At 50.6% G+C, this 23,002-nt stretch overlaps 1 protein-coding gene across 2 annotated transcripts in view; it reads left to right on the top strand.

Moving 5' to 3' along the window:
* Bicd2 (BICD cargo adaptor 2) overlaps positions 1-22,087 on the top strand; it is a 44,961-nt gene extending 22,874 nt beyond the window's left edge. The window contains exons 2-8 of one of the 2 annotated variants that reach the window (XM_051194301.1): positions 5,936-6,148; positions 11,884-12,036; positions 14,292-14,753; positions 15,366-16,391; positions 16,863-17,014; positions 18,631-18,841; positions 20,523-22,087. In XM_051194301.1, coding sequence (XP_051050258.1) covers positions 5,936-6,148; positions 11,884-12,036; positions 14,292-14,753; positions 15,366-16,391; positions 16,863-17,014; positions 18,631-18,841; positions 20,523-20,528 — 2,223 coding nt within the window. In that variant the 3' untranslated portion in view covers positions 20,529-22,087. Of the gene's footprint in view, positions 1-5,935; positions 6,149-11,883; positions 12,037-14,291; positions 14,754-15,365; positions 16,392-16,862; positions 17,015-18,630; positions 19,064-20,522 lie in introns of those variants that run through there. The other variant, XM_051194300.1, reaches the window with a different exon arrangement.
* Positions 22,088-23,002: the final 915 nt, after the last annotated feature.

Here is a 23,002-nt window from a genome sequence, read left to right as displayed (position 1 = left end):
CTCTGATGACAGAATTGTTGACTCTAAATCCACTCGGCAGTGAGCTCAGGCGGAAGGCATTATCAACCCAGGTTATAGTGAGGACACTGGGGGACACTGTAACTGCTCTCAACATGGCCCCCGTCCGTACTGTGTTAGCATGTTTGAGGTGGATCTTCCCTGAGATGGTGGGCACAGGAGGGCTTGTATGCTCCATATGCACCGAGGCTCTGCTGTCCCTTGCTGTGCTGACTGGCTTCCAGGAGTGGAGTGACAGACACATTTTGGATGTGAGCAGCCCTGTCCAATCAGCCCTGCCTCAGCGTTATACCATCCCACAGTGCAATTAGACCAAGCACCTGTGGCAAAGCACTTAAAAGGTCTGTTTTGCCTCAGTTTCAGTGTGCAAAGTGGCTGTTTGTGCAGTTTCCCACACCATGGTACCATGAAACAGTTTAATGCTTAGGGCATGCCTGTTTGGTTTTGTTTTTCAAGACTGGGTTTCTTTGTGTAGCCTTGGCTGTCCTGAAACTCACTCTGTAGACCAGACTGTCCTGGAACTAACAGTTCTGTCTCTATCTCCCCCCCCCCCCCCCCCCCCGTCCCCGTCCCCCATACTGGGATTAAAGGTGTGCACCACCACAACTCAGTGGGTGTGCCTGTTCTGTGGCAGCAGTCATCTGGCAGATTCCGAGGATAGCGGGCACTGAGCCCTTGTCATAGACCCCAGCCTGTGCCTTGCTGCTCCACCTGCCCTAACCTTCCAGGGGTGTAGTTTCAATTGCCCTTCCTGCCCAAGCTTTTTGTCCTCCTTACCCACCCCATATCATTGCTCATGCTCTGCCCTCCCCCAGGCCACTCTTCCCACTGTGTTTGGTTTTGCAACGTGCCTATTAGGGCACTGTGGTTTTTCTAACCTGGTCATATTTGACAGTCCCAGTAGGGTCCTGCAGCCTGTCTCAAGTCCCATCTCTGAGGATGATCCTGTTGCTGAAGTCATGATTGGCCTGGTTCCTTGTAGGAGGCATAGATTGCACCATGGCTACATGGGTGTGGCTGACCTTGAAGCCAGCATGGTGGTGGTGGTGATGGTGGTGGTGGTGATGGTGGTGGTGGTGATGGTGGTGGTGGTTGTGATAGTGGTGGTGGTGGTTGTGATGGTGGTGGTGGTTGTGATAGTGGTTGTGATAGTGGTGGCGGTGGTGATTAGGATGGGGGTTATGTGTTGGCCAGAAGCAAACATGGGCCGTGTTCTTCTTGAAGGCGCCAGACTGGCCATGACCTCATGCTCCAGCTCTCCCGGCTGTGTTGGGTCTTGCTGAATCTGGGCAACTTCAGGGCAGCAGGCAGGATGTGGGCCAAGAGCCAGTGTTGTGAACTGAATCTGCCTGGGTAGTCCCTAAGAGACATCACCAGAGACTGCTGATCCTCATAGCATAGAGCATTCACCATCCTATGGTTAAGACTGGTGGAGAGCTAGCTAGCCGGTCTTTATTTCCCTGTATTCTTCCTTTCTTGAAGCAGCTAGAGAAGTTTGTGGGAGGGGCAGGCTGCATCTGGGGTCCAGGAGTGGAACCTGACACCAGGGTTGTAGACAAAGGCTCCCATCTCCTGTGGTACCACCTAGGAGGCCCATAGGATGAGTCAGGGAAATCTACAAATACATCCACAGCTGTCCACTGCCAACCCCCAAGTCAGACAGGAATTCCTTTCTAGGGAGCACTTCCTTAAGATAGAAGGAAGCCTACAACCAATAGGATGAGAGGGGATGATGCTTAGTACAGCGGGATTTGACATCACCTCTCTAACCCTCATCCTCCTAGCCTGTAAGCTGGAGATGGTGGCCACAGGGATGGGCTGTGTCTTACAGGTTCACACTCTCCAGGTGAGAGGTACAGCACTTCAGAAACATTCATGCTGTTTCCTTAGGCGACATTAGTGAGCTTCATGCACTTGAGTCAGTGTAAGTTTTCGTGTAAGAATATGTTTATGAGACTATTGGCAAAATCAAGGTAATGAGCCTGTCTCTGGTCCTTCCTGTTCCCTCTGTAGTCTGTCTACCACACCCATGCATCTCTGTTTTAGTTTGCACATTTCTAGAGTTCTGTGTAAAGGGAATCGAACAGTATCTTTTTCCTTCCTTCTTCCTTCCTTCCTTCCTTCCTCCTTCCTTCCTTCCTTCCTTCCCCCCCCCCCCCCCGAAACGGGTTTCTTTGTGGTTTGGAGCCTGTCCTGGAACTCACTCTGTAGACCAGGCTGGTCTCAAACTCACAGAGTTTGCCTCTGCTTCCTGAGAGTGCTGGGCTTAAAGGTGTGCGCTACCAACACCCAGTTGAACAGTATCTCTTTTTCCACTATGGTGATTTTGAGGTATAACTATGTTGATATATCAGCTCTTTTTATTGGGAGTAATACTTCATCATATGGATGTACTGTATTTAAAATTTTTAATTTATCTCCCTTCTCCCCCATCTCTTCTCTCTCTTCCTCCCCACCTCTCTCTCTCTCTCTCTCTCTCTCTCTCTCTCTCTCTCTCTGTGTGTGTGTGTGTGTGTGTGTGTGTGTGTGTGTAAGTTAGAGGACAGCTCTGTGGAACTGGCTTTGCTTTCACCTTTATTTACCTGGGTTCTGGGGATTGAACTCAGGTTAGTAGACTTGGATGGCAAATGGTTTTACCTGCTGAGCCATCTCTCAGCCCTTGTACTTTAAGTAATGGAGAACTGGGATTACAGAAGCATACATCCTACCACATCTGGTTTTTATGTAGCTTTGGGCAGTTCACACTCTGGTCCTTATTAGTACATGGCCAGCATTGTACCTACCCACTGAGCCATCTCCCCAACCCACTTGTGGTTGTCCTTTCTCTCAAGGTGGGATCATCTCCATTGCCCAGACCTTCCATCTTCCTGCCTCAGCCACCCGAGTAACTGGGATTACTTGTATTTTCTGTTGACTACCATACTCAAATCTGAGGTTTGTTATTTGTCTCTCTCTCCCTCTCTCCCTCCCCCCTCACACACACATACCACACATGAGAGAGAGAGAGAGAGAGAGGAGAGAGGAGAAAGAGGAGCACACAAAACTTGCTCAGGTCAGTTAATCTGTCTTTATGCATCTCTTTATAGTAGCAGGTGAGGATAATTCTGCTCTCTCAAAGTCATTTAATGTGTTCTAGGTCCTTTAAATTGCTGTATGAATTTTAGAATGAAGTCAGTTTTCTACTGCAAGCTGCTGGACCTTTGACTGGCATTGTGAGGAATTGATAGATAGGTTCCTTGCAGTTGATGCATACTTCACAGTTGCTCTCTTGGGTTTGTTAGGCTCTGCTTTGATTGTTTTTTGTTTCATTTGGGCACTCACTTTGGCTGCCTTTCTGAGTTGGTTAATCCTTCAGATGCACAGTGTCTGCTGTTGACCCGGCCTTTCCTCTCCAGAAGTTCTTTGTTCTGGTGTCTTTTATGTCTTGTATTTGTCCTTCTGAGTTGAGGATTTGGTTTTGTACCTGACCCTCAGCCTGCCTGCCCTTCTGGGCTGCTCAGGGCTGTGTGCTGTCGGCTGATCCTTTTTTCCTTAGGTCTTCACCATGGAGCTCACCTGTTGGCAGCTGGATGTGTTTGTTTTCCTGAATGTGTTCTGAGCTTTGTTCTAGGATGTAGTGACTTGGAAATGGATTAATCCTGTCATGTTCTGTCCTTACACTTTGTTCTGCTGTGCTAGAGCAGCGTGTAATCCAGGCTGACTCTGCCAGGCCCCAGACACGCTCTCCTCAAGCCTGTGAATCTGGCTAGCAGGAACAGGCTTGTTTTCAGACTGTGGTGGGGATTGTTCTTGCTCTACCATGTGGTCCTTTCCCCTGGCTTCCCCAGCCCTACACTGACCATCCTCAGTGAAGACTCACTCTGGTCCTTAGCTCTGGCTACCCTTATGTCCTTGTCTGTAGACATCTTCCACAGACCCTGCATCTGCTTCAGTCTCTGTCCTCTGCCATGCCGTGAAGTTCCTTCTGAAGGGATGAAGGCTGTTGCAGGATTCTCCTCATCCTGTCATTTTACCTGGCACCACAGACTTGAACACTGATGCTTATTATTTTATCATATTTAACATTATTTGTGTGTATGTGTGTGGTGTACACGTGCCATAATACACATATGGAAGTCATAGGACAACTTTTGGGAGTCAGTTCTCTCCTGCCATGTGTATCTTGAGTTCCGTATGTAGGTTGTCAGGCTTGATGTCACATGCTTTACCTCCTGAGCCCTCTCACCAGCCCTGTCCATCAGACTATTCCTGTGCTTTCCAGTTCTTAATTCCCACACTGGAAGTGTAATCTGTCCCTGTGACTCTTTGTCTTCTTAGTTGGAGGTAGATGTCTTCATCACAGTGTGTTTGAAAAGCTGTTCCTGTGCCCTAGGCTGCTAGCTTGGGTGGAGGAAGAGTCGGGACCCAGGTTGGCAGGCCTGGGCTTGAATATTGTATCATGGTACTTAACCATCACACTCTGGGGAAAAGTTCTGAGAAGTCCTTGCCCCAATTCCCAAGTTGATGGGTGTGCCTCAAGCAGCCATAGATGCTAGACTCTTCAATACAGTCCCAGAGCCCTGAGTTGGAGGGCCAGCTTGGTGTTTGGTTCCCTTTATGTCTCTTATGGTGGACAGGCAGTATGCGTCAGGTGCTGTGTACGTAGTAATGTGTGACTTGAGCCTTCTCTAGGATCAGGGTGAAGGTGAACAGACCAGGAATTCCAAATCTGAACTGCTTTGATTTGTGTAGAATGGAAGCTGTATTGGGGACTGAGAGCATAGGGGCAAGGCCTGGTCACCTCGTGAGGCAATTCACAGTCTACTGCAGGAGTGTCACACCGTGAGCCCCAGGTTACCCCTCTACACATGCTCTCTGGTTCTACTGGGCTGTGCATCCTCTGGTCCATTGTGAGGCCTTCCCACAGTATCTGGACACGGTGTGTGCCTCAGTCTAGACCCTGCCCCATTCTGCCAGTTCCCTATCAGGATGAAAATTCTTTTCTGCATTTTCATGTGTTAGTATTAGGAACTGCTCAGCTCAGTCACATCCTGTGCAGTATGGCTTTGTGTATTTTGCTCATTGTTTTCTTGGACTGAGTTCCTAGACCCATGAAGTCATAAATAAAAAAAAGTGGTCCTGTTCTCTTTTAAAGCTAGTGAAAGCCATCATTTTCTTGTTCCTTAGTAACTCTTCTCTTAATATCATTTCTTGCCATGAGCCATGGCTCCTATAAAAAGTCAGGAAAGGAAGGCCGAGTAGATGGCTCAGCCTCTCATTGGGGTATGTAATAGAGTCCAGGCTGGCCAGGGCCCTAGGGTATGGATCCAGCAGAGAAGCTGGCCTCGGTGTATGAATGACATGGGGTTGTGGGTGAGACAAGCACTTGTTGCTCTCAGTTGGTAGTTTTCTTCCTGAGTCCCAGGGCCACCCCCACACTTGTTCCTCACCCCAGTGTCTGAAGCATGCAGGTACATGCATCTCGGTGCCTATGCACCCTGAGATGGCCACTTGAGCTAGTCGTTACTGCACCCTGTCCTTAGGGCTGGGGGCTCTGGTTGCCCAGCCCCGGTTTGTCCCAGAACAACTGAAGGATGATTTGGCATCAGGTAACAGGATGGAGTTGCTCCTTGCCCCTTGCGTGTAATGGCTGGCACAGTTTTGTAAGCCCGGAATGTATGTTGGGTGTGCTGCTCTAGGGTTGTTTCCCATTAGCTTGTGCAGGCTCACAGTATAGACCATTTATTTCCTGGTGCTAGGAACTTTCCAGCCGGTACACATCATCAGGCCTCAAACTTTGTCCCTTACAAAGGAAATTCCACCTATGTTTGTGGCCCTGTATTCTTCATGTTTCTTCCCGTCACTCCATATAATGCTCCTAAGACTAGTTTGGTGGCCCCAGGCACCCATCTCATGACAGTCTTTTCTGTCCACTCAGGCATTTGGCCAAGCACACACAAACCACAAAAAGGTAGCTGCTGATGGTGAGAGCCGGGAGGAGAGCCTGATCCAGGAGTCAGCCTCCAAGGAACAGTACTACGTGCGGAAGGTGCTAGAGCTGCAGACAGAGCTGAAGCAGCTGCGCAATGTCCTCACCAACACCCAGTCTGAGAATGAGCGCCTCACATCTGTGGCCCAGGAGCTAAAAGAGGTAAGAGTGTGGGCATGACCTCTGTCATTGTGGCAGTGGGCTGTTGGGCCACTTCAGCTTCCTTGAGGCTGATCTTGCTCCTGTGGTCTCTCAGAGCTGAACACACACACAGTTCTGCATCTCAACTGTGCCCATCTTACTGGTGTCATGAGTAATCTGAGCAGGCCCTGACCAGCAGGGAGGAATATCAATCAAAGTAGCCTAAATGATGAATGGCTCAACTTGTGATTTGGTGGCCTCAGGGACAAAGATAAGCCAAGAGCCATAGAGAGTCTGTGGAACTCTGAGGAGAGGAGAGACCAAAGCTAAGAATGGGTAGAGACAGTTATGAGAACAGAGCCTCTACCCCAAATAGGTGCACAGAAGGTGAAGGTTGCAGGGCTGCCCATGGCTTGGCTGTGGAAGGCCTCCACAGACCTGCAGACAGAGAAGGGGGCACTTAAAGAAAAGGCAGCTAAGGGGTGTGTAGGGAGACTCAGGATTTCCTCCTAAAGCATAAACAGGAACAACAGGAACCTCTCCCCCACCCCAGACCTGCCTGTCTTCAATTCACTGAGCTCATTTCCGGCCCAGGACAGTCATCTGACCTTCTTGGCTGCCTAGGGGCTGCCTAGGAGAAAGCCCTTCCTTTCGGGAAGGAGGGGTAGACAGATGGATTGTCACCAGAGCTGCTTCTCTTCCTCAGTGACAGCCCCTCCTCCATCCTCACCAGAGCTGACCTTGTGGGAGGAAATGAGATCATGTACTGGGCTCCAGGAGCGGAGGCTGCCTTCCCCTCACCCCCTTTTATTCAGACTGAGTTCCTCAAACCCTCAGAGACCCCATCCAGAGAAAGTGACTGCTCCCTGCTATTAATGGTCCCTGGGCCTAGCATGCACAGCCCTGACTAGATAGAGCACACCTTCATGGCCTGCGCCCTGCTGACTGCCCTGTGAGAACATCTACTGCAGAGGGTAGGCTTCCATAGCTGGAATGGGGCCCAGAGAGCTTGGAGGCTGCAGTGTGGGGACAAGGTGTCTCCTACGCAGGAGTTCAGAGAGTGAAGACAAGCTTTGTCCAGGTGAAGTCTAAAGCCAGTGTTAACTCTACATCAGCAAATGATTTTACCCATGTCAGATAGCTCTGTCTTAGGCCCAGTCATCCAAACAAACGGCCCTCCAGTGTTCTGTCACACATGAGGAAACTGAGGCTTATGGGGAAGAACAACGTTGGGGACCTGACTTATGATTGCTGTGCTGCATGTAGGACCAGTAGTGGACGGTTTGGTCAGTTCCTGTCTTGCTGGCATTACTCCTGGTTGGTAGATGAGCACTTGAAGAATGGCTTGTGGCAGACTAAGTGCTTTCTCAGATGGATAACTTGGCCCAGTAGTCTCAGTAAAGGGTAAAAGGGCCCCCTCCCCCAGGTGATAAAGAGACAAGCCCTGTGTGGGAAAGGTTGGGAACTCAAGAGGCCAGCAAAGAGGACCGACAGTCCCCCAACACAGTGGCCTCTTGAGACAGGCAGTTGTCACCCCCTTCTTGCTGGTCAGGGGGGGTCCAAGTGAGGGAAAGCCGGTGGGTGGGACCTCAGATGGGTGGCTCTGAGCCCATGTGCTCACTGTTTACATCTGGGCTGGTCATCTGCACAGAGCAGTGTCTGTACCCTGACATCAGACACTCCACCTGGGAGGAGGTACTTCCCTGAGGGAAAACTAAACCCCTGTGGCTAGTTGGAGCGTGCTGGAGCTCTCAGGAGTCAGGCATGTGATGGGTGGAGGTGCCAGGCAACAGGCCAGCCGAACCTCTCTGCTAAGCCTGGTGGCTGAGGTTAGAAGCAGTCTCCATAGAAAGTGTATATATGTCTGAGTCCTGCACTGTCAGCAGAGAAGGTGCAGTTAGCCTATCACGTGATGTTACCTTGCCAGCACGTGACTTGTATGTGTGCACATTCTCTATGCTTATCTTTCCACAGAGCACTCATCCACAGGCCCATGCAGGCCCATACACTCCACCAAAGGGAAACATTTTGGCTAGTACCCTGGATTCTGGTCCTAGCAGTGTCGTAAGAACAGAACTCCTAGAGAGCCTCGTGAGAGCCAGATTTACAGGGGCACTGAGGACTCACAGAACATGTGGGTACTCCTGTAGGGGCACAGCACCCCTGGTATGGCTCTGGGCCTGGTTCTTTCAGGCTTCCATCCTGGCCTTCTGCCTCTATCTCCAGTCATATAAGCTGCACTCTCTGCCCTAGGCATGTGGAAGCTACCACTGTCTCCTACCCCTGCCTTCTAGGTCTCTGATGCCTACTTGGGGGACTCAGACCTTGCCCTCCATCCCCAGTCTCCCTGAGGGCTCTGACCGCATGGCAAGCCCTTTTGAGTTGCTGAGAGAGTACAGGAGTTGAGGTCATCTCTGGCAGAGAGAGAACATTTAATAGTTACTCTCACCCTGTTTTTGAGCTCCAGTGGGGTGTAGAGAGCCTGATGTGTTTCCATCTGCATAGCACCCCAGACTTTCAGGAGAAGGTCTGCTGTGGTCCTGCCTCCATTGTAGCTGTGTTAGGGCGGTTTCTCTCCTTCTCAGCATATGTACCTTCTCCTCCCTTGTGACTCAGTGTCACCCTCTGCTTCTCTTACTCTTGCTGAGGTATCTGTGTCTTCTGCTGTCATTTCTGTTGCCTTTTTCAGTCACCGAATGAGAGGGCTGTGTCCACCTTCATAGATTATGCACTAAGTCTTGTTCTGAGTGCTAAGTAAGCATTTGTCGGTCATGCTTGCTGTGTGTCACTCTCTTCCAATTTCTTTTGTATTCCCTTCCTCTCCATCTCTCCATTTTTTACGATATTACTTCATCTCATTAATCCAACATTACTGTTTTATTTATCTCCCTGCATGGCATCTTATGAGGCATATGCCCCTCAGATGAACACACAAATGTGACCAGGGGCAGTTCTTCTAGATAAGAGAGCACAGAGCCATGGGCCTGAGTTCAGGGCTCTGGAACATGTGAGATGTCTGTCTGGAGGGGCCATCTGAGCCTTAGGAACAGGGATTAGAAGTGAGCATTGGGCAGGGAGGGTATAGGGGTTGTTTAGGGGATTTTGTTCCCAGGAGACATTGGTGGTGTGTGAAAACATCTTCACTTTTCGCAGGGTAAGAGGCTGCCGCTGGTGGACAGAGGTCAGGAAATCGCTAGACAACCTATGATACATAGGATAACAACCACAACAAAGGATGATGTGGCTCTGAGAGTGGGCACCCACTATGTCCTGTATACAGTGTAGGCAGTGCAGGTTGAGTTATCAGTGTGGGTCTTGTGCTCCTCCTGGCCCTGCACTAGCTCTTCCTTCTGACAGTCTTCCCAAGTCCACACATGACATGGAGACAGAAACCAGCTTTCAGCAGGTTTTTGAGGTGAAACACATCCTATACAACTCACCAAGTGTGCTCCAAGCTCGCTTCTAGTCCATGTTCCTAATGCTCACATGGCCCCGAGACCAACAGCACAGGTGCTTCAGAGGCCGAGCAGGAAGCCCAGGCCCCAGCTCTGCCCTCACTGGCGATGTCTCCTCAGCATCCACAGCATCTACAAAGTCAGTTGTAGGTAGTGGACCATCCTACAGTTGTTATTCTTTTTGTGGTACTGGGGGTTGAACCCAGGACTTGTATTCAGTGCCAGGCAAGCCTTCTGCCACTGCTACACACTTCCAGCCTTTCAGTTGATTTTAGAGGATTTCATCATTCCAAAACGAAGCCTGTTTTTCAGTTACTCCCACGCCCGTCTTTAGCCCCTCTAGTCTACTTTAATGGCTATGAATGGCCTGTTCCAGGACTTTCTTATAAAGGAGTCTTACAATGCATGGCCTCCTGTGACTGGCTTCTTTGACTTAGCAGAATGTCTTCATGCTTCATTCATGTTGCAGCAAGTGTCAAGACGTCATTCTTTAATGTGGCTGAGTAACACTGCATTGTATAGATAGACCATGTTTTGTTTATCCATTCTCTAGCCAATGGATACTTGGGTTGCATCCACCTTGAACACTGGCAACGCTGATGTGCAGGGTTCTGTGTGGGTGTGTTTTATTTCTCTGGTGTAGACACTCTGAACATCTGTAAACATGCCACAGTCTTGCCCTGCTTACCAGTTCACCAGTCAGTTGACCCCATGCAGATGGAGAAAAAGGGTCAGTGTTAGGGAGGGCATGAAGTCCTGAGTGAATGCCTTGTTTGACATGGGTGGGCATTGCCCTGTCAGAGACACCAATGCCTCACTCAGATCCATGGGAATGGTAAAGCCTTCCCGGGTGAGGCTTAGAGGGATGGCAAGTTCTTTTTCTAGTCCAACTGTGAATGCTGACAGTATGTGCAGAAAATGTTTCTTCCTGGATGTTTACAGCCTGAAGACGGCTCCCCTGTAGACACTGCTAGATTAGCAGACCCCGCCTCCTTGTTCATCGGTGTATAATAAATATGCTGAGCTTCTGAGATGCTGTGGCTCCTCCATCAGAGTCCAGATCGCCCCATCCCAGCCCTTCTTCTGTGTCTGTGTTTGTCATTTCTTCTCTCCTTCACTGCCCCAGTTAGGACAGTACCTGGAGCCTGCAGAGCTCAGCAGGGTTAGAGCAGGTTGAGTCACTCACCTGGAGTTCCACACCTAAGAGAAATAGAAGGGATCTGTGCCAGAGACCTGCTTTGGTGAGGGGTGGGTGGTGGTGGGGTGGTGGTGGTATTCAGGTTTCAGAGCGCATGTGTGGAGTTGGGGGTCGGATGGGGGTGAGCAGACATGATCTGAGAGTGAATCAAGTTGGCTGCCAGTGCTTTATTGAGAAAAGATTACAGTTTTTATATTGTATAGTTGTACATAGGATTAAACAGGAGACAAGAGGCATGTGAGCTGGGATGTGGCTTGAGATCAGGGGTTGGGGAATCTAGCATTGACCTTGACAGTAAGCAAGGGTCATATGTTAATGAAGGCTACACGTTTTTTCTTGCTAGAGACAAGATGACTGCTTTATCCATCAGGGACTTTCAAGCCTACAGGGAACGGAGACTTTTATTCAAATGCCTGACCCTGGGAAAAGGACTTCTGGGGACCAGACACTATATTACAGTACTGTATGGGCCTGTTCCCCTTATAATGCTCCCAAAAGGGAAGGTCCTGGTGTCTTACTCTTCTCCAATTATACTGTATCATTCTGATTTCTCTGTATTTATTAACTGAACTCTTGCCCTTAAATGGCTTCAGGCTCATCTGAATTGAAAGTATTTCATCCTTGGGACCAGGTGTGTCTAGTAAATCTCTCTTTCCTCTTCTTGGTGTAATTAGGAGGACACAATGGAATTCCTGGCTTTACAATGGCAGGATCTTTTTTCCAAAGAATCATTTTGTTTAGAGAGGCTACCATTGTACACATTTTTACCCTTTACCAGAGCCCACACAGCATTTCCCAAAGGGAAAGGCATTAGTATTAAGAATCATTGTAAATGATAGTGAAAAGGTTCTGAAGAGGTGTGGTCTGCAGTGTTGAAATGCTGGAGTTTGTCAAGCAGCAATGGTCACCATGCGGTCTGTTTCCGCCAGACCTGATTGTGGGCTGCTTAATGCTCTGCACAAACCCCACTGCCCTGGCCCCCCCCCCCCAAGCAGCCACCCAGAGCATGCCTGGCAGTGCTGAGCCCCCTTATGCCACTTGGAAGCACGAGATAGGGCCAGCTATAGAAGCAGCCTACCCAGCTTTTTTCTCTGCCCCTGCAGATCAACCAGAATGTGGAGATCCAGCGTGGCCGCCTGCGCGATGACATCAAGGAGTACAAGTTCCGGGAAGCCCGTCTACTTCAGGACTACTCAGAGCTGGAGGAGGAGAACATCAGCCTGCAGAAACAAGTGTCTGTGCTCAGGCAGAACCAGGCGAGTCTCCAGCGTAGGGTCATCGCTGCCATCTCAGCCTTCCAATCACCCATGTTCCCTTTCTCTGTCTTGTTCCGTGTGCCCGAGGCCAGGGACAGTAGCACCTCCACACTGGAGGTGGGAATATGGCTCAAAGCACCTAGCACTCCAAGAGCACAAAACAGGCCTGTGACTTTAGTATAACAATTTCCCGTCAAGTATAGCATTACTCTTGCTGGGGAGTCTGTTTCTGTTTAGAACAGATAGGCCGCTGTGACAACACAAAGTCCACCTTGGTGAACCAGTGATGGTGTTGAGCTTGTTTACAGGGGCATGGGTGAGGGGGTCACAGGGGCGTGGTTGAGGAGTTACAGGGACATGGGTGATGAGGGGTCACGGGCGTGGATGAGGGGTCACGGGCAGCGTGGATGAGGGGTCACAGGGGTGTGATTGAGGGGTTACAGGGGCCTGGGTGAGGGGGTCACAGGGGCATGGGTGGGGGTCATGGGCATGGGTGATTGAGTTCTTTCTTCATTTAGCCTTCTGCTTCCTGTCTACTCTAGCAACCTCTGAGATAGCTCAAGAGGGTTGGGTGTAGCTGGGGTCAGGGTACAGGAGGCAGGGAATGGCTAGAATCTTGGGTGAGGGTCTAATGGCACTTTACCCCTTCCCTCTATGAGAGAATGTTTATAGGCCTGATCTTGTGAGGGTCTCCAAGCTGGGTAATCATGGCTGCTCTGATTTCGAGACAGCAAGGGCCATGTCATGTCCGGAGAACAGTGTTCCACATCACCAAGGTATGGGGGAATCTCAGATGAAGAGGGTGAACTAAAACCTCCAGAGACTGACCATGAAGCCTGAAATACTGCCATGATTCTGCCTGTTGCAGGGGTGGGAGATGTCCCCTCTGCCTGTGGCAAAGATTAGGAAGCCCTTCCGGATGGGTGAGGGTGAGAACCACTCAGTGCCTGAGCATGCTTCCCATTCTCTAGGAGAGCTATAGCCTATAGGGAGCCTTTTCTCTAGGAAATCCCAGACCTTACCCCCAGATGCCATGGATGCAGTCTTGCTTTTGTTAGAACCCCTCTAGCACCCAGATCATCTTACAGCTAAGTCCTCACCGTCAGTGGACCCAGGATTTATATCCTGCAGGAGGAAGTCCATGTGCCTGTGTAAAAAGAAGCTTTTGTGTTTGCAAAAGCAGGCAGGGCATGGATTCTGGTGCTGGGCAACTCCAGGAGCAGGACTCACCTGTAGTTCTGGGGCACTGGGACGTGGGCACACTTAAAGAATGCGGTCCCAGGTTTCCCTTCCTACCCCAAACCCAGAGAGATTCGTTCAGTACTACGGTGAGATGTTTTTATATGACAGAACCCGGAGACTCACAGTAAGCATCAGCTTCCATTTACTCTTTCTTTGTTCGCTCTCAGAGTGTGTCTTGTTAACATGACCAGTTAGCGTTCCCTCTTATCTTCCAGCTCCTCCAAACTTGCATTCAGCCTTGAGGGGAAGTCCAGTTTCTTTGATTTGAAATACGATTGAAAATAATGGCCATAGCACACATCAAAGTGTATATTTTATGTGCCTTAAAATAATCAGGTTGGCTGGAGAGATGGCTCAGAAATTAAGAGCACTAGCTGCTCTACAGAGTTCCTGAGTTCAATTCCAAGCAACCACATTTTGGCTCACAACCATCTGTAATTATATCTCTTTTGGACTGCAGGCATATATACAGACAGAACACTGTATACAAAATAACTAAATCTTTAAAAAAAAATAAAAATCTGGTTAAGGCTGCTGAGGTGGCTGAGCCTTGTGACTCGAGCCCAGTAAGGAGAAAATCTCTACTTTGCACAATAGCTTCTGCACCCCCCCAAACACATTTAAAAGAAAGAGGTGTGGTTAGCTGTTAATATTAACTGAGTAATTTTATAGAATTTTAAATCCGTGCACACTGGTACTAATTTTCAGAAATATAATAGGAATTTGGCAGTCTCCGTGTGAATCCTCAGCCATGGCATTGCAGTGGGAAGTGGGCATTGGTCCTGGCAGTGGGCAGAATGTTTCTGTTACTTCCAGTGCTACAGAAGTACCCTCTTAGCATCCATGTTGCTTGATGTAGAGAGTGGCCTTTGGCTGCAGCCGCTGTCCTCTTCTGCAGGGTGGCATTTCATTGTGTGGGTCTCCTTGTTCTTTGAGGTTGGGGGTAGTGTTCTGGCACTGTCCTGAGCCTCCCTCCATATTGCCTTGACATGGGAATTTGTGTTATTCTCCAGGTGGAATTTGAGGGCCTCAAGCATGAAATCAAGCGCCTGGAGGAGGAGACCGAGTACCTCAACAGCCAGCTGGAGGATGCCATCCGGCTTAAGGAGATCTCTGAACGGCAGTTAGAGGAGGCGCTGGAGACTCTGAAGACAGAGCGGGAGCAGAAGAACAACCTCCGCAAGGAGCTGTCGCACTACATGAGCATCAACGACTCCTTCTACACCAGCCACCTGCAGGTGTCCTTAGATGGCCTCAAGTTCAGTGACGACGCCGTCACTGCTGAGCCCAACAATGACGCTGAAGCCCTGGTCAATGGCTTTGAGCATAGTGGTTTGGTCAAATCCTCGCCCGACAACAAGACGTCCACACCCAGGAAGGATGGCCTGGCTCCACCCACCCCGAGCCTCGTTTCCGACCTGCTCAGTGAGCTCCACATATCTGAGATCCAGAAGCTGAAGCAGCAGCTGGTACAGGTGAATAGGCAGGGCCTCATGCTCCATCTTTCCCTGTCCCCATGCAGTGCTGGCCGGCCTGTGTGCTATTGTGAATGTGGTGGCTGCCTTTCATTTACTCATACTGGTTTTAAGTCGTGTCTCTTTACCCCAAATGAATCTCTGTTAGTGAAGAGTAGTGTCCCAGAGAAGTAGGTTCTGGATTATGGTGTAAAGTTGCTTCTCCCTTTGCTACCCATATCGTGTCAGGGTGGGATGACATGGCCCCTCATGTAACTCCTACCTACAGACCATCAGCTGGAGTCTCAGCAGGGCTGTACATTGGCACATCGGAAAGTTTAGAGTTGATCTAGTGAGTGAGTGTCCTGCACAACACGAGAAGGAAAGTGGTAGAGAGCTGGGACACTTAGGGGCTCCGCCAGTTTGCCCTGCAGTTCCACACTTGAAGCCCAGCTTTGCTCCAACACATGTAGAGTGAGCCTTTATGGGTGCCCACTTCTGTTGGTGAATTCTGTCCAGTCTACTGTCACTAGCAGGGAATTTGCATGGCCCAGCCCATCTGGCATAGCCTGAGATGTTGCTAGAGTCCTTTAAGCCTGTTGACCATCTTTCCTGCTACATCCTCCTTTGCAGATGGAGCGAGAGAAAGTGGGCCTACTAGCAACACTGCAGGACACACAGAAGCAGCTGGAGCAGGCTCGGGGGTCGCTCTCTGAGCAACAGGAGAAGGTGAGCCGCCTCACAGAGAACCTTAGCGCTCTGCGGCGCCTGCAGGCCGGCAAGGAACGGCAGACTTCCCTGGATAACGAGAAGGACCGTGATAGCCACGAAGATGGTGACTACTATGAGGTGGACATCAATGGGCCTGAGATCCTGGCCTGCAAGTACCACGTGGCTGTGGCTGAGGCTGGCGAACTCCGGGAGCAGCTCAAGGCATTGCGCAGCACACACGAAGCGTGTGAGGCCCAGCATGCTGAAGAGAAGGGTCGCTACGAGGCTGAGGGCCAGGCACTTACGGAGAAGGTCTCTCTGCTAGAGAAGGCTAGCCACCAGGACCGAGAGCTGTTGGCCCAGCTGGAGAAGGAGCTGAAGAAGGTGAGCGATGTGGCTGGTGAGACCCAGGGCAGCCTGAATGTGGCTCAGGATGAGCTGGTGACCTTTAGTGAGGAGCTGGCCAACCTCTACCATCACGTGTGTATGTGCAACAATGAGACTCCCAACCGCGTCATGCTGGATTATTACCGTGAGGGCCAGGGCAAGGCTGGCCGCACCAGCCCTGAGGGCCGAGGGCGCCGTTCACCTGTCCTTTTGCCCAAGGGGCTGTTGGCCACAGAGGTGGGCCGAGCAGATGGTGGGACTGGGGACAGCAGCCCCTCACCCAGCTCTTCACTGCCGTCACCGTTGAGTGACCCCCGCCGGGAACCTATGAACATCTACAACCTGATCGCCATCATCCGAGACCAGATCAAGCACCTACAGGCAGCCGTAGACCGTACAACTGAGCTGTCCCGGCAGCGAATGGCCTCACAGGAGCTGGGCCCTGCCGTGGACAAGGACAAGGAGGCACTCATGGAGGAGATCCTCAAGCTGAAGTCACTTCTGAGTACCAAGCGGGAGCAGATCACCACACTTCGCACCGTGCTCAAGGCCAACAAGCAGGTGAGACAAAGCGAGGGGGCACCAGGTCCCACTCGGAGGGTGCCGCCTCCTCCACTTGCGCAGGACTAGCAGGCCTGTGCCATTACGTCATTAGTCTACTGTCCCCTATTTCTGGGCTCTCAGACGAGGTGGAGTGACTGTGGGCGTTAGAGGGCCCTTTGAAATAACTGAGCTGTGGCCCAAGTGCCTCAGGGGCATGACACAGGGCTTTGTGGCTTCTCTAGGACAGGCTCTGTGGTACGCCATTCTTCTCTGCGAATCAGGATCGGGGAGTGGATCTCACCGAGGCCAGCTGACCCCCAGTGAGCATGGCTATCATTTTGTCCCTAAGACTGCATATGAGGGAAGTTTTTTCCAGAGAACATCACGGGCAGAAGCTCCACCTTAGTCCCAGGGTTCCCACTGTGACCCCGAAGCTTCCCTTGAGCAGCTCCACCCCTGCTTACCTGCTTTATACCTCTTTGTCCCCAGACGGCTGAGGTGGCCCTCGCCAACCTGAAGAGCAAGTATGAGAACGAGAAGGCCATGGTGACTGAGACCATGATGAAGCTTCGCAATGAGCTGAAGGCCCTCAAGGAAGACGCAGCCACCTTCTCCTCATTGCGCGCCATGTTTGCCACCAGGTAACTGCACCACTAGTGGCCCTCTCTGCTCTGCAGCCTCTCCCCTCCTCAGGCTACCTGTTGCCCTTACCCCAGGCTTCACAAAGCTGTGCTGTAGCCATCAGGCACCCCAACACAGCTCAAGGTTTGGAAATGACAGCCCGGCCCAGCATGTATGAGGGGCTGCCCTCCTTGCCTGGCTGAGTTAGTAACAAGGGAGAGCAAGGAGACGGAAAGACGGACACCAGGGTCCTCTGCTGGCTACACCCAGCCTTCTGTGCCCAAATGTGCAACAGGCCTGGTAGGCACTACTGAGGCAGGCATTCAGCAGAGGCATGCATCTGTCTCCCTGTTCCTGTGACCCCAGAAAGAAACCTCGCGCAAGTTTCAGTATTAATGAACCTGGAGGCTCAATTTGTTGTGCTTTGAGCTTAGGAGTCTTAGAAGCAAAGGGCCACCAGGCAGTGGTGGCGCACGCCTTTAATCCCAGTATTCCGGAGACAGAGGCAGGCAGATCTCTGTGAGTTCAAGGCCAGCTTGGTCTACAGATTAACTTCTAGGACAGGCTCTAAAGTCAGAGATGGGAGTACGACTTGAGGTCTAACCTTGTTCAAGTGGGGCAAAGGCCCAGACTAGTTTGTTATCCTTCTCCTTATAGGAGGACCCTGTCAGGGTTTCCAACTCAGCAGCTTGCCATCTATTTCCAGCCTTCCCATCAGGGAAGGGGATGAGGGAGCTTTAGGCCTGGAAGGTGGAGGTGTGCAGCCTTCCTTCCTCTCCCATAGGGGACCTTTGAGGCCTGGGGACCTCTTCAGGGTTTGTAGGATTCCCAGGCTGGTTAAGAATGGCCTTAAGGCTCTAAAACCAGGCCCCTGCCTCTCTCCCTCCAAAGAGAGGTGGTGCCACCTGCTGACCTCAGTTGGTACAACACTGGGGATGGCAAGACTGAGCCTGAACTTGGTAGACCTTTCCTGTAGAGCGTGAAGAAGCTAAGATTCAGAGGCAGACAGGATGGGCCAGGGGCCTGCTCCCTCACTCCGTCTGGCTGCTCCTAGTGTCTTAGCATCCTTGCAGGCAGCATCCAGGGCAGCAGATGCAAGGAGAGTTCCAGGGTTTCTCTGGAAGTTTCCTCCTACTGGGGCTTAGGAAAAAAAAAATTATTTTCTCTTTTGAGGAACTCCCTATGTAGACAAGACTGGCCTTGAACTCACAGAGACGTGTCTGCCTCTGTCTCTCAAGTGCTGGGATTAAAGGCGCCCCCACCATGCCTGGCTCACTGAGGGTTTTCTATTGCTCTAAAAAAGCACCATGGTCCAAAGAACTTGGGGAGGAAAGTGCTTATTTTATTTTATAGCTGGTAGTTGATCATCCAGGGAAGTCAGGGCAGGAACCCGAGGCAGGAGATGATGCAGAGACCATGGAGGGTGTTGTTTACAGACATGCTTTCTTGGCTTGCTCAGCCTGCTTTCTTACAGCACCTGGGACCACCAGCCCAGGGAGGGTACCTGGGCCCTCCCACATCAATCACTAATTAAGAAAGTGCCGCAGGCAGGCAGGCAGATGAGAGACACCCTGCAGTGGGATGCCTGGGGCCCGCCTTCCCTTGCCCGGGCTTCAGTTGTGCTCTGTCTCCACAGATGTGACGAGTACATCACACAGCTGGATGAGATGCAGAGGCAGCTGGCTGCTGCAGAGGACGAGAAGAAGACTCTGAACTCCCTGCTGCGCATGGCCATCCAGCAGAAGCTGGCGCTCACCCAGCGGCTGGAGCTGCTGGAGCTGGACCATGAGCAGACCCGCAGGGCCCGCAACAAGGCCACCCCCAAGGCCAAGCCAGCCTCACCGAGCGTAAGTCACACCTGTGCCTGTGCCAGCGAGAGGGCGGAGGGCGCCGGGCTGGCCAACCAGGTGTTCTGCAGCGAGAAGCACAGCATTTACTGTGATTAGGGCTGTGGGGCGCCGCACTCCGCTAACGTCCGCTTCACCTTAACTAACCCAGTTGCAATGGGACAGCAGTGCTAGGCTGGTCTTAACGTGACTAACACACGGAGGGAGGGAGGGCAGCACCCTAGGCGAGTGGCAGCACTGGACACGCCTGTCACCAGAACTTTGAGCTTTGTGTTGCTTCTCACTTCACAGCCCCTCAGAGATATCCCTCCCATAGCAGTTGCTGTCTTGGGGTGGTGGTATCAAGGATGGGGTGGAAATACACACTTTTGTGTAAGACAGTGAGGAGAGAAGGGTTTCCAGGGTCTCCGGCACTGTTAGGAGAACCTGAGGAAGAGTCCTTCCCTGGGCGCGTGGGCCTGAGTTGAAGCATGCATGTAACTCGCATGTGTCTAATGTCAGCACTTGAAAGCAGTTTTAGGAGCCTCCAGCCTGCATCGTAGGAGCAGCCCAGGTTAGCTCTCTGTGGCTGGCATAGTTTCATGAAAAGTGTTTCCTTGCATTTTGTGCAGCATCTCACTGCAAATCCTATTCAGGACAGAACGTCTTCCTTGTCCCAGAGGGAACTGACCCCACGAGCCTGTGTTCTGTGATGAGATCCCCCCACACCTCAGACGTAATCATAGCCCAGGAGGACAGAGCTTGGCTGTTTAGGGCCTCATCTCTGAGATCCGCATGCCACTCTGCCCTGTGAGGTGACTGGCAAGGCCTGAGGTCCTGGGTTTTCTTTTCTTTTTTTCTTTTTTAAACCAGAAAGCGTCCCAAGTGTCTGGCCAGGCCCTGGTCCTTGGTGCAGAGCCTGTTCCTGGGTACTTGGAGACCATAGCCCATGCTCGGGTCTTTTCCTGGGAGTCAGAACCAGGGTTTTGGGAACTGCTGGTGAGCTCTACCGAGTTGCACTGGTACAGTAGAGCTGGAAGGGCTTTCTGTGGGCCCGGAGCTGTGCTCAGGGCCAGCAAGTAAGAGTCATGTGGTTCTCAGTGCAGTGTAGGGACACGACAGGAGGAAGAAAGGCCATTGGAGGCTGTCCTTTTCCAGAGGCTCTGTCCAGTAGAGCTGTGGCATCAGGCATTTGCTTTAGCGCACTGAGGTGTAGCGCTGCTCAGTATTTCTCACCCATCTCCTGAGACAGCCGTTTGCCTGTCTCTCCCTGTGGAAAGGCATCTTTTCACTGTGGAACACAGCATTGGTACCCAACATGGGACCCTGTGGTCCCTCAGACAGCTTCCCTTTCGTCCCTCTGTGTGGTGCCTAGCTTGTTCCTGTCTCCTTAGACTCTAGGCACCACGGTTGAACACTGAGGGTAGAGTAGGCCATGGTGTCTCTTGCATGTCCGTCCTGGGAATGGCTGCCCGCATGCCTACCCACCTTCTGCCTTTCCTTTTCTTTGGGCCAGAACGCAGCTTCTCTTACATTGTATGGGGCTTTGCGGGCACTTAGAGCCCCATCCCCTAACACACATGCAGGCCTTCTTTGCCAACTAATGTGCTCGCTCACTCCCAGAACAAGAGCTTTAGCTGTCGAGTGAGCAGGAAGGCAGGTGACTGGTTTCTAATGCTGTCTTGTTTTCTCCTATTTTCAGCTGTAGAGTAGCTGCTGGGAGGACGTGGCCACCGGCCCTGTCACACTGCAGCCCCTCCCCTTTCCCCTCCCATGGCCTATGCAGAGGAAGGAAGGGCAGCCTAAAGTCTACTTAGAGATGTTTGGATATGCCACTGTAATTCTTTTCAAAATAGCATTCCCCAAGTTTTTAATGGGAGGAGGGGAAAAAAAAAAAAAAAAAAAAAAAAAAGCTTTACCATTGAGAGTGCTGCGAGCTGCTGCTTGGAAAGGCTGTGTACAGCCGAAGAACCTGCTTCTGAAACCACTGCCAGGCCCTCTAGGGCCTGCTGGACCGCCTGCCATGGGTGGGTGGGGGAGTCCCCTCCTTATTACACATGCTCCTTTTTTATCCGATCAACCTGTGCACTTTTGATATTTTGATATTATATTTGCTTCCTTAATTCCTTGCGTAGAGACGGTCTCCGATGCCGTGGTCTGTGCTCATGGTCCTGTAGCTGTCCGTCCTAGCTCTGGCGTGTTGATCTGGCGTCAGCACGAGGCAGAGCTGTGCTCCATAGTGTGTAGCTAGACTGCAGGTGAGGCTTCGACCCGGCAAGGAGCTGGCTAGTGTATCCACGCTGTGGTTCAACAGCCTTTAGAGGACACGGCATTGTGTGGTTCACGTTTGAAATTACAGATTTTAAATGCCATGTTCATTAAGAAATCCAGGGTATTCCAATTCTGGGGTTTTTCATATTGTATTATTATTATTCTTAGGAATAGTTCAACGTAACAAGAAGAAAACTTGACCTTTGCTCTGGTTAAAACAGTAATAGGCACTTGAAAGCATAAATTATTGAATGAGTAGTATTACCTACAAATTCCAGAATTTTCTGGGTTTTAGGACATTGTGAAGCATGACTGACTAACAGAATTTTATACAACTGCACCAGTGAAATTCCAAATTGGAATTGTTTTGTTATTCTGGTTGTTGTGCCAAATTGTGGTACACTTAGAAAATTCTACAGTTGTCGATTTTTAGGGTGTTCTATTTCAACACCTTTTTGTTAGTAACCATTGCCAGTAGTGCCTTCATCAGTTAAGGGAGGTGTCCCAGCCAAGCAAGCTCTCTACAATAGGCAGCGGAGAGCTAGTTGGGAATGCTGAAGGCCAGCGTGGACCAACAGGTAGGAGCGGGTACCTGGCTCACTTCGTACCTGGGCATCTTCATTGAGGGAGAGAGAACCGAGATTGTGCAAAATTCTGTTAGTCAGTGATTCTTCACATGCAAATTCAGGGGCTTAGAAACAAAACAGACACAAACACCTGGAGTGTGCTTTGGGAACCAAATGGACTTCATGGGACACACTAAGCAAGCTGTACAAACATCACGTTTGTGAAGAGCCGAGGGCGTCAGGAGAGCCGGCGATGCAGTCGGCTGTGAGTAGGGAAGAGGGTTAGCCATAGTATTCTTTGCAAATGTGAAAAGGAGACATTATCTCTTCTCTTGCTTGGTGTAACTAATCACTGTTAATTTCAGGAAACAGAAGTCACTAAAACTCCTTAGCAAACTGCTTGCTAAGTGAGGTTCAGGGTATGGTCCAATTGGTACTAGTGGAGGAAGAGCTATTGTCCTCTGGCCTCCAAAAAAAAAAAAAAAAAGGGACAAATTATAATAATATAAATTGTTAGGAATTGAAGAATTCTGTTTCCTGGAATGAGCATTTCTTATTCCTAGTTGTTGGGACTCTTTGCCTTCTGTTACAGTGTTGATTCATACAAATATTGTTACATTTGAGATAACATCATCTGTATGGGGTATTTATTTGCAATGATGTCTAAGTACTGTATTTTTTCTGTGTGTTACCTTAGTGTCAGAATGTTGGTCTTTATTTTTAAAGTCATATGCATGTTCTCCTGCCAAAGAACCTTTACACAGACCCAAAACAAATAATAATAAGCAGATACCCTCAGTTTCTGAGAAAATGAGGCCAAGTGAGGAAAAGGCATAGGAGGGAGACACTAACCAAGACTTAAGATGCGGTTGTGTGGCGGGAACGTCTCCACAGCCAGCGCACATAGGAAAAGTGGGCCTGGGTAAAGAGTCACATTGGTAGGACCAATAAAGAATAATAAAAAAAAATGAAGCACATGCCTGCCGTCTGCTATTGCTTTCACTCCTGTGCCAGGTGACGTCTTCCAGTGTGTGTGGTGAGTCCGGGGGCCCCATGCAGCCCTCCTCTTGGAGGACACTTAGGGTGGGGGCCACAGAAGGCCTGGGTTCTGTTCTTTGGATGCAAGATGTGTCTCCAGGGTTGCCCACATGATTCAGTGTGAAGACCGCGGCAGCAAGGCAGGCAGGACTCATTGCAGTGTTTGCAGGATTCATGCCCATGAGTAACCTACATTTCCAGTTGAGGAAACAGCAGTTCAGAGGGGTAGAAACCCATGCTGGCCAAAGTCTTGCTTGAAACGTGGGAATAAATAGATCTAGGGGAAGGGGTGGTTCACTTGTTAATA

The sequence above is a fragment of the Phodopus roborovskii genome, unplaced genomic scaffold, assembly GCF_943737965.1.
Source record: "Phodopus roborovskii unplaced genomic scaffold, PHOROB, whole genome shotgun sequence".
NCBI classification, from domain to species: Eukaryota; Metazoa; Chordata; class Mammalia; order Rodentia; family Cricetidae; genus Phodopus; species Phodopus roborovskii.
This window is presented reverse-complemented; position numbering and strand designations above follow the sequence as displayed.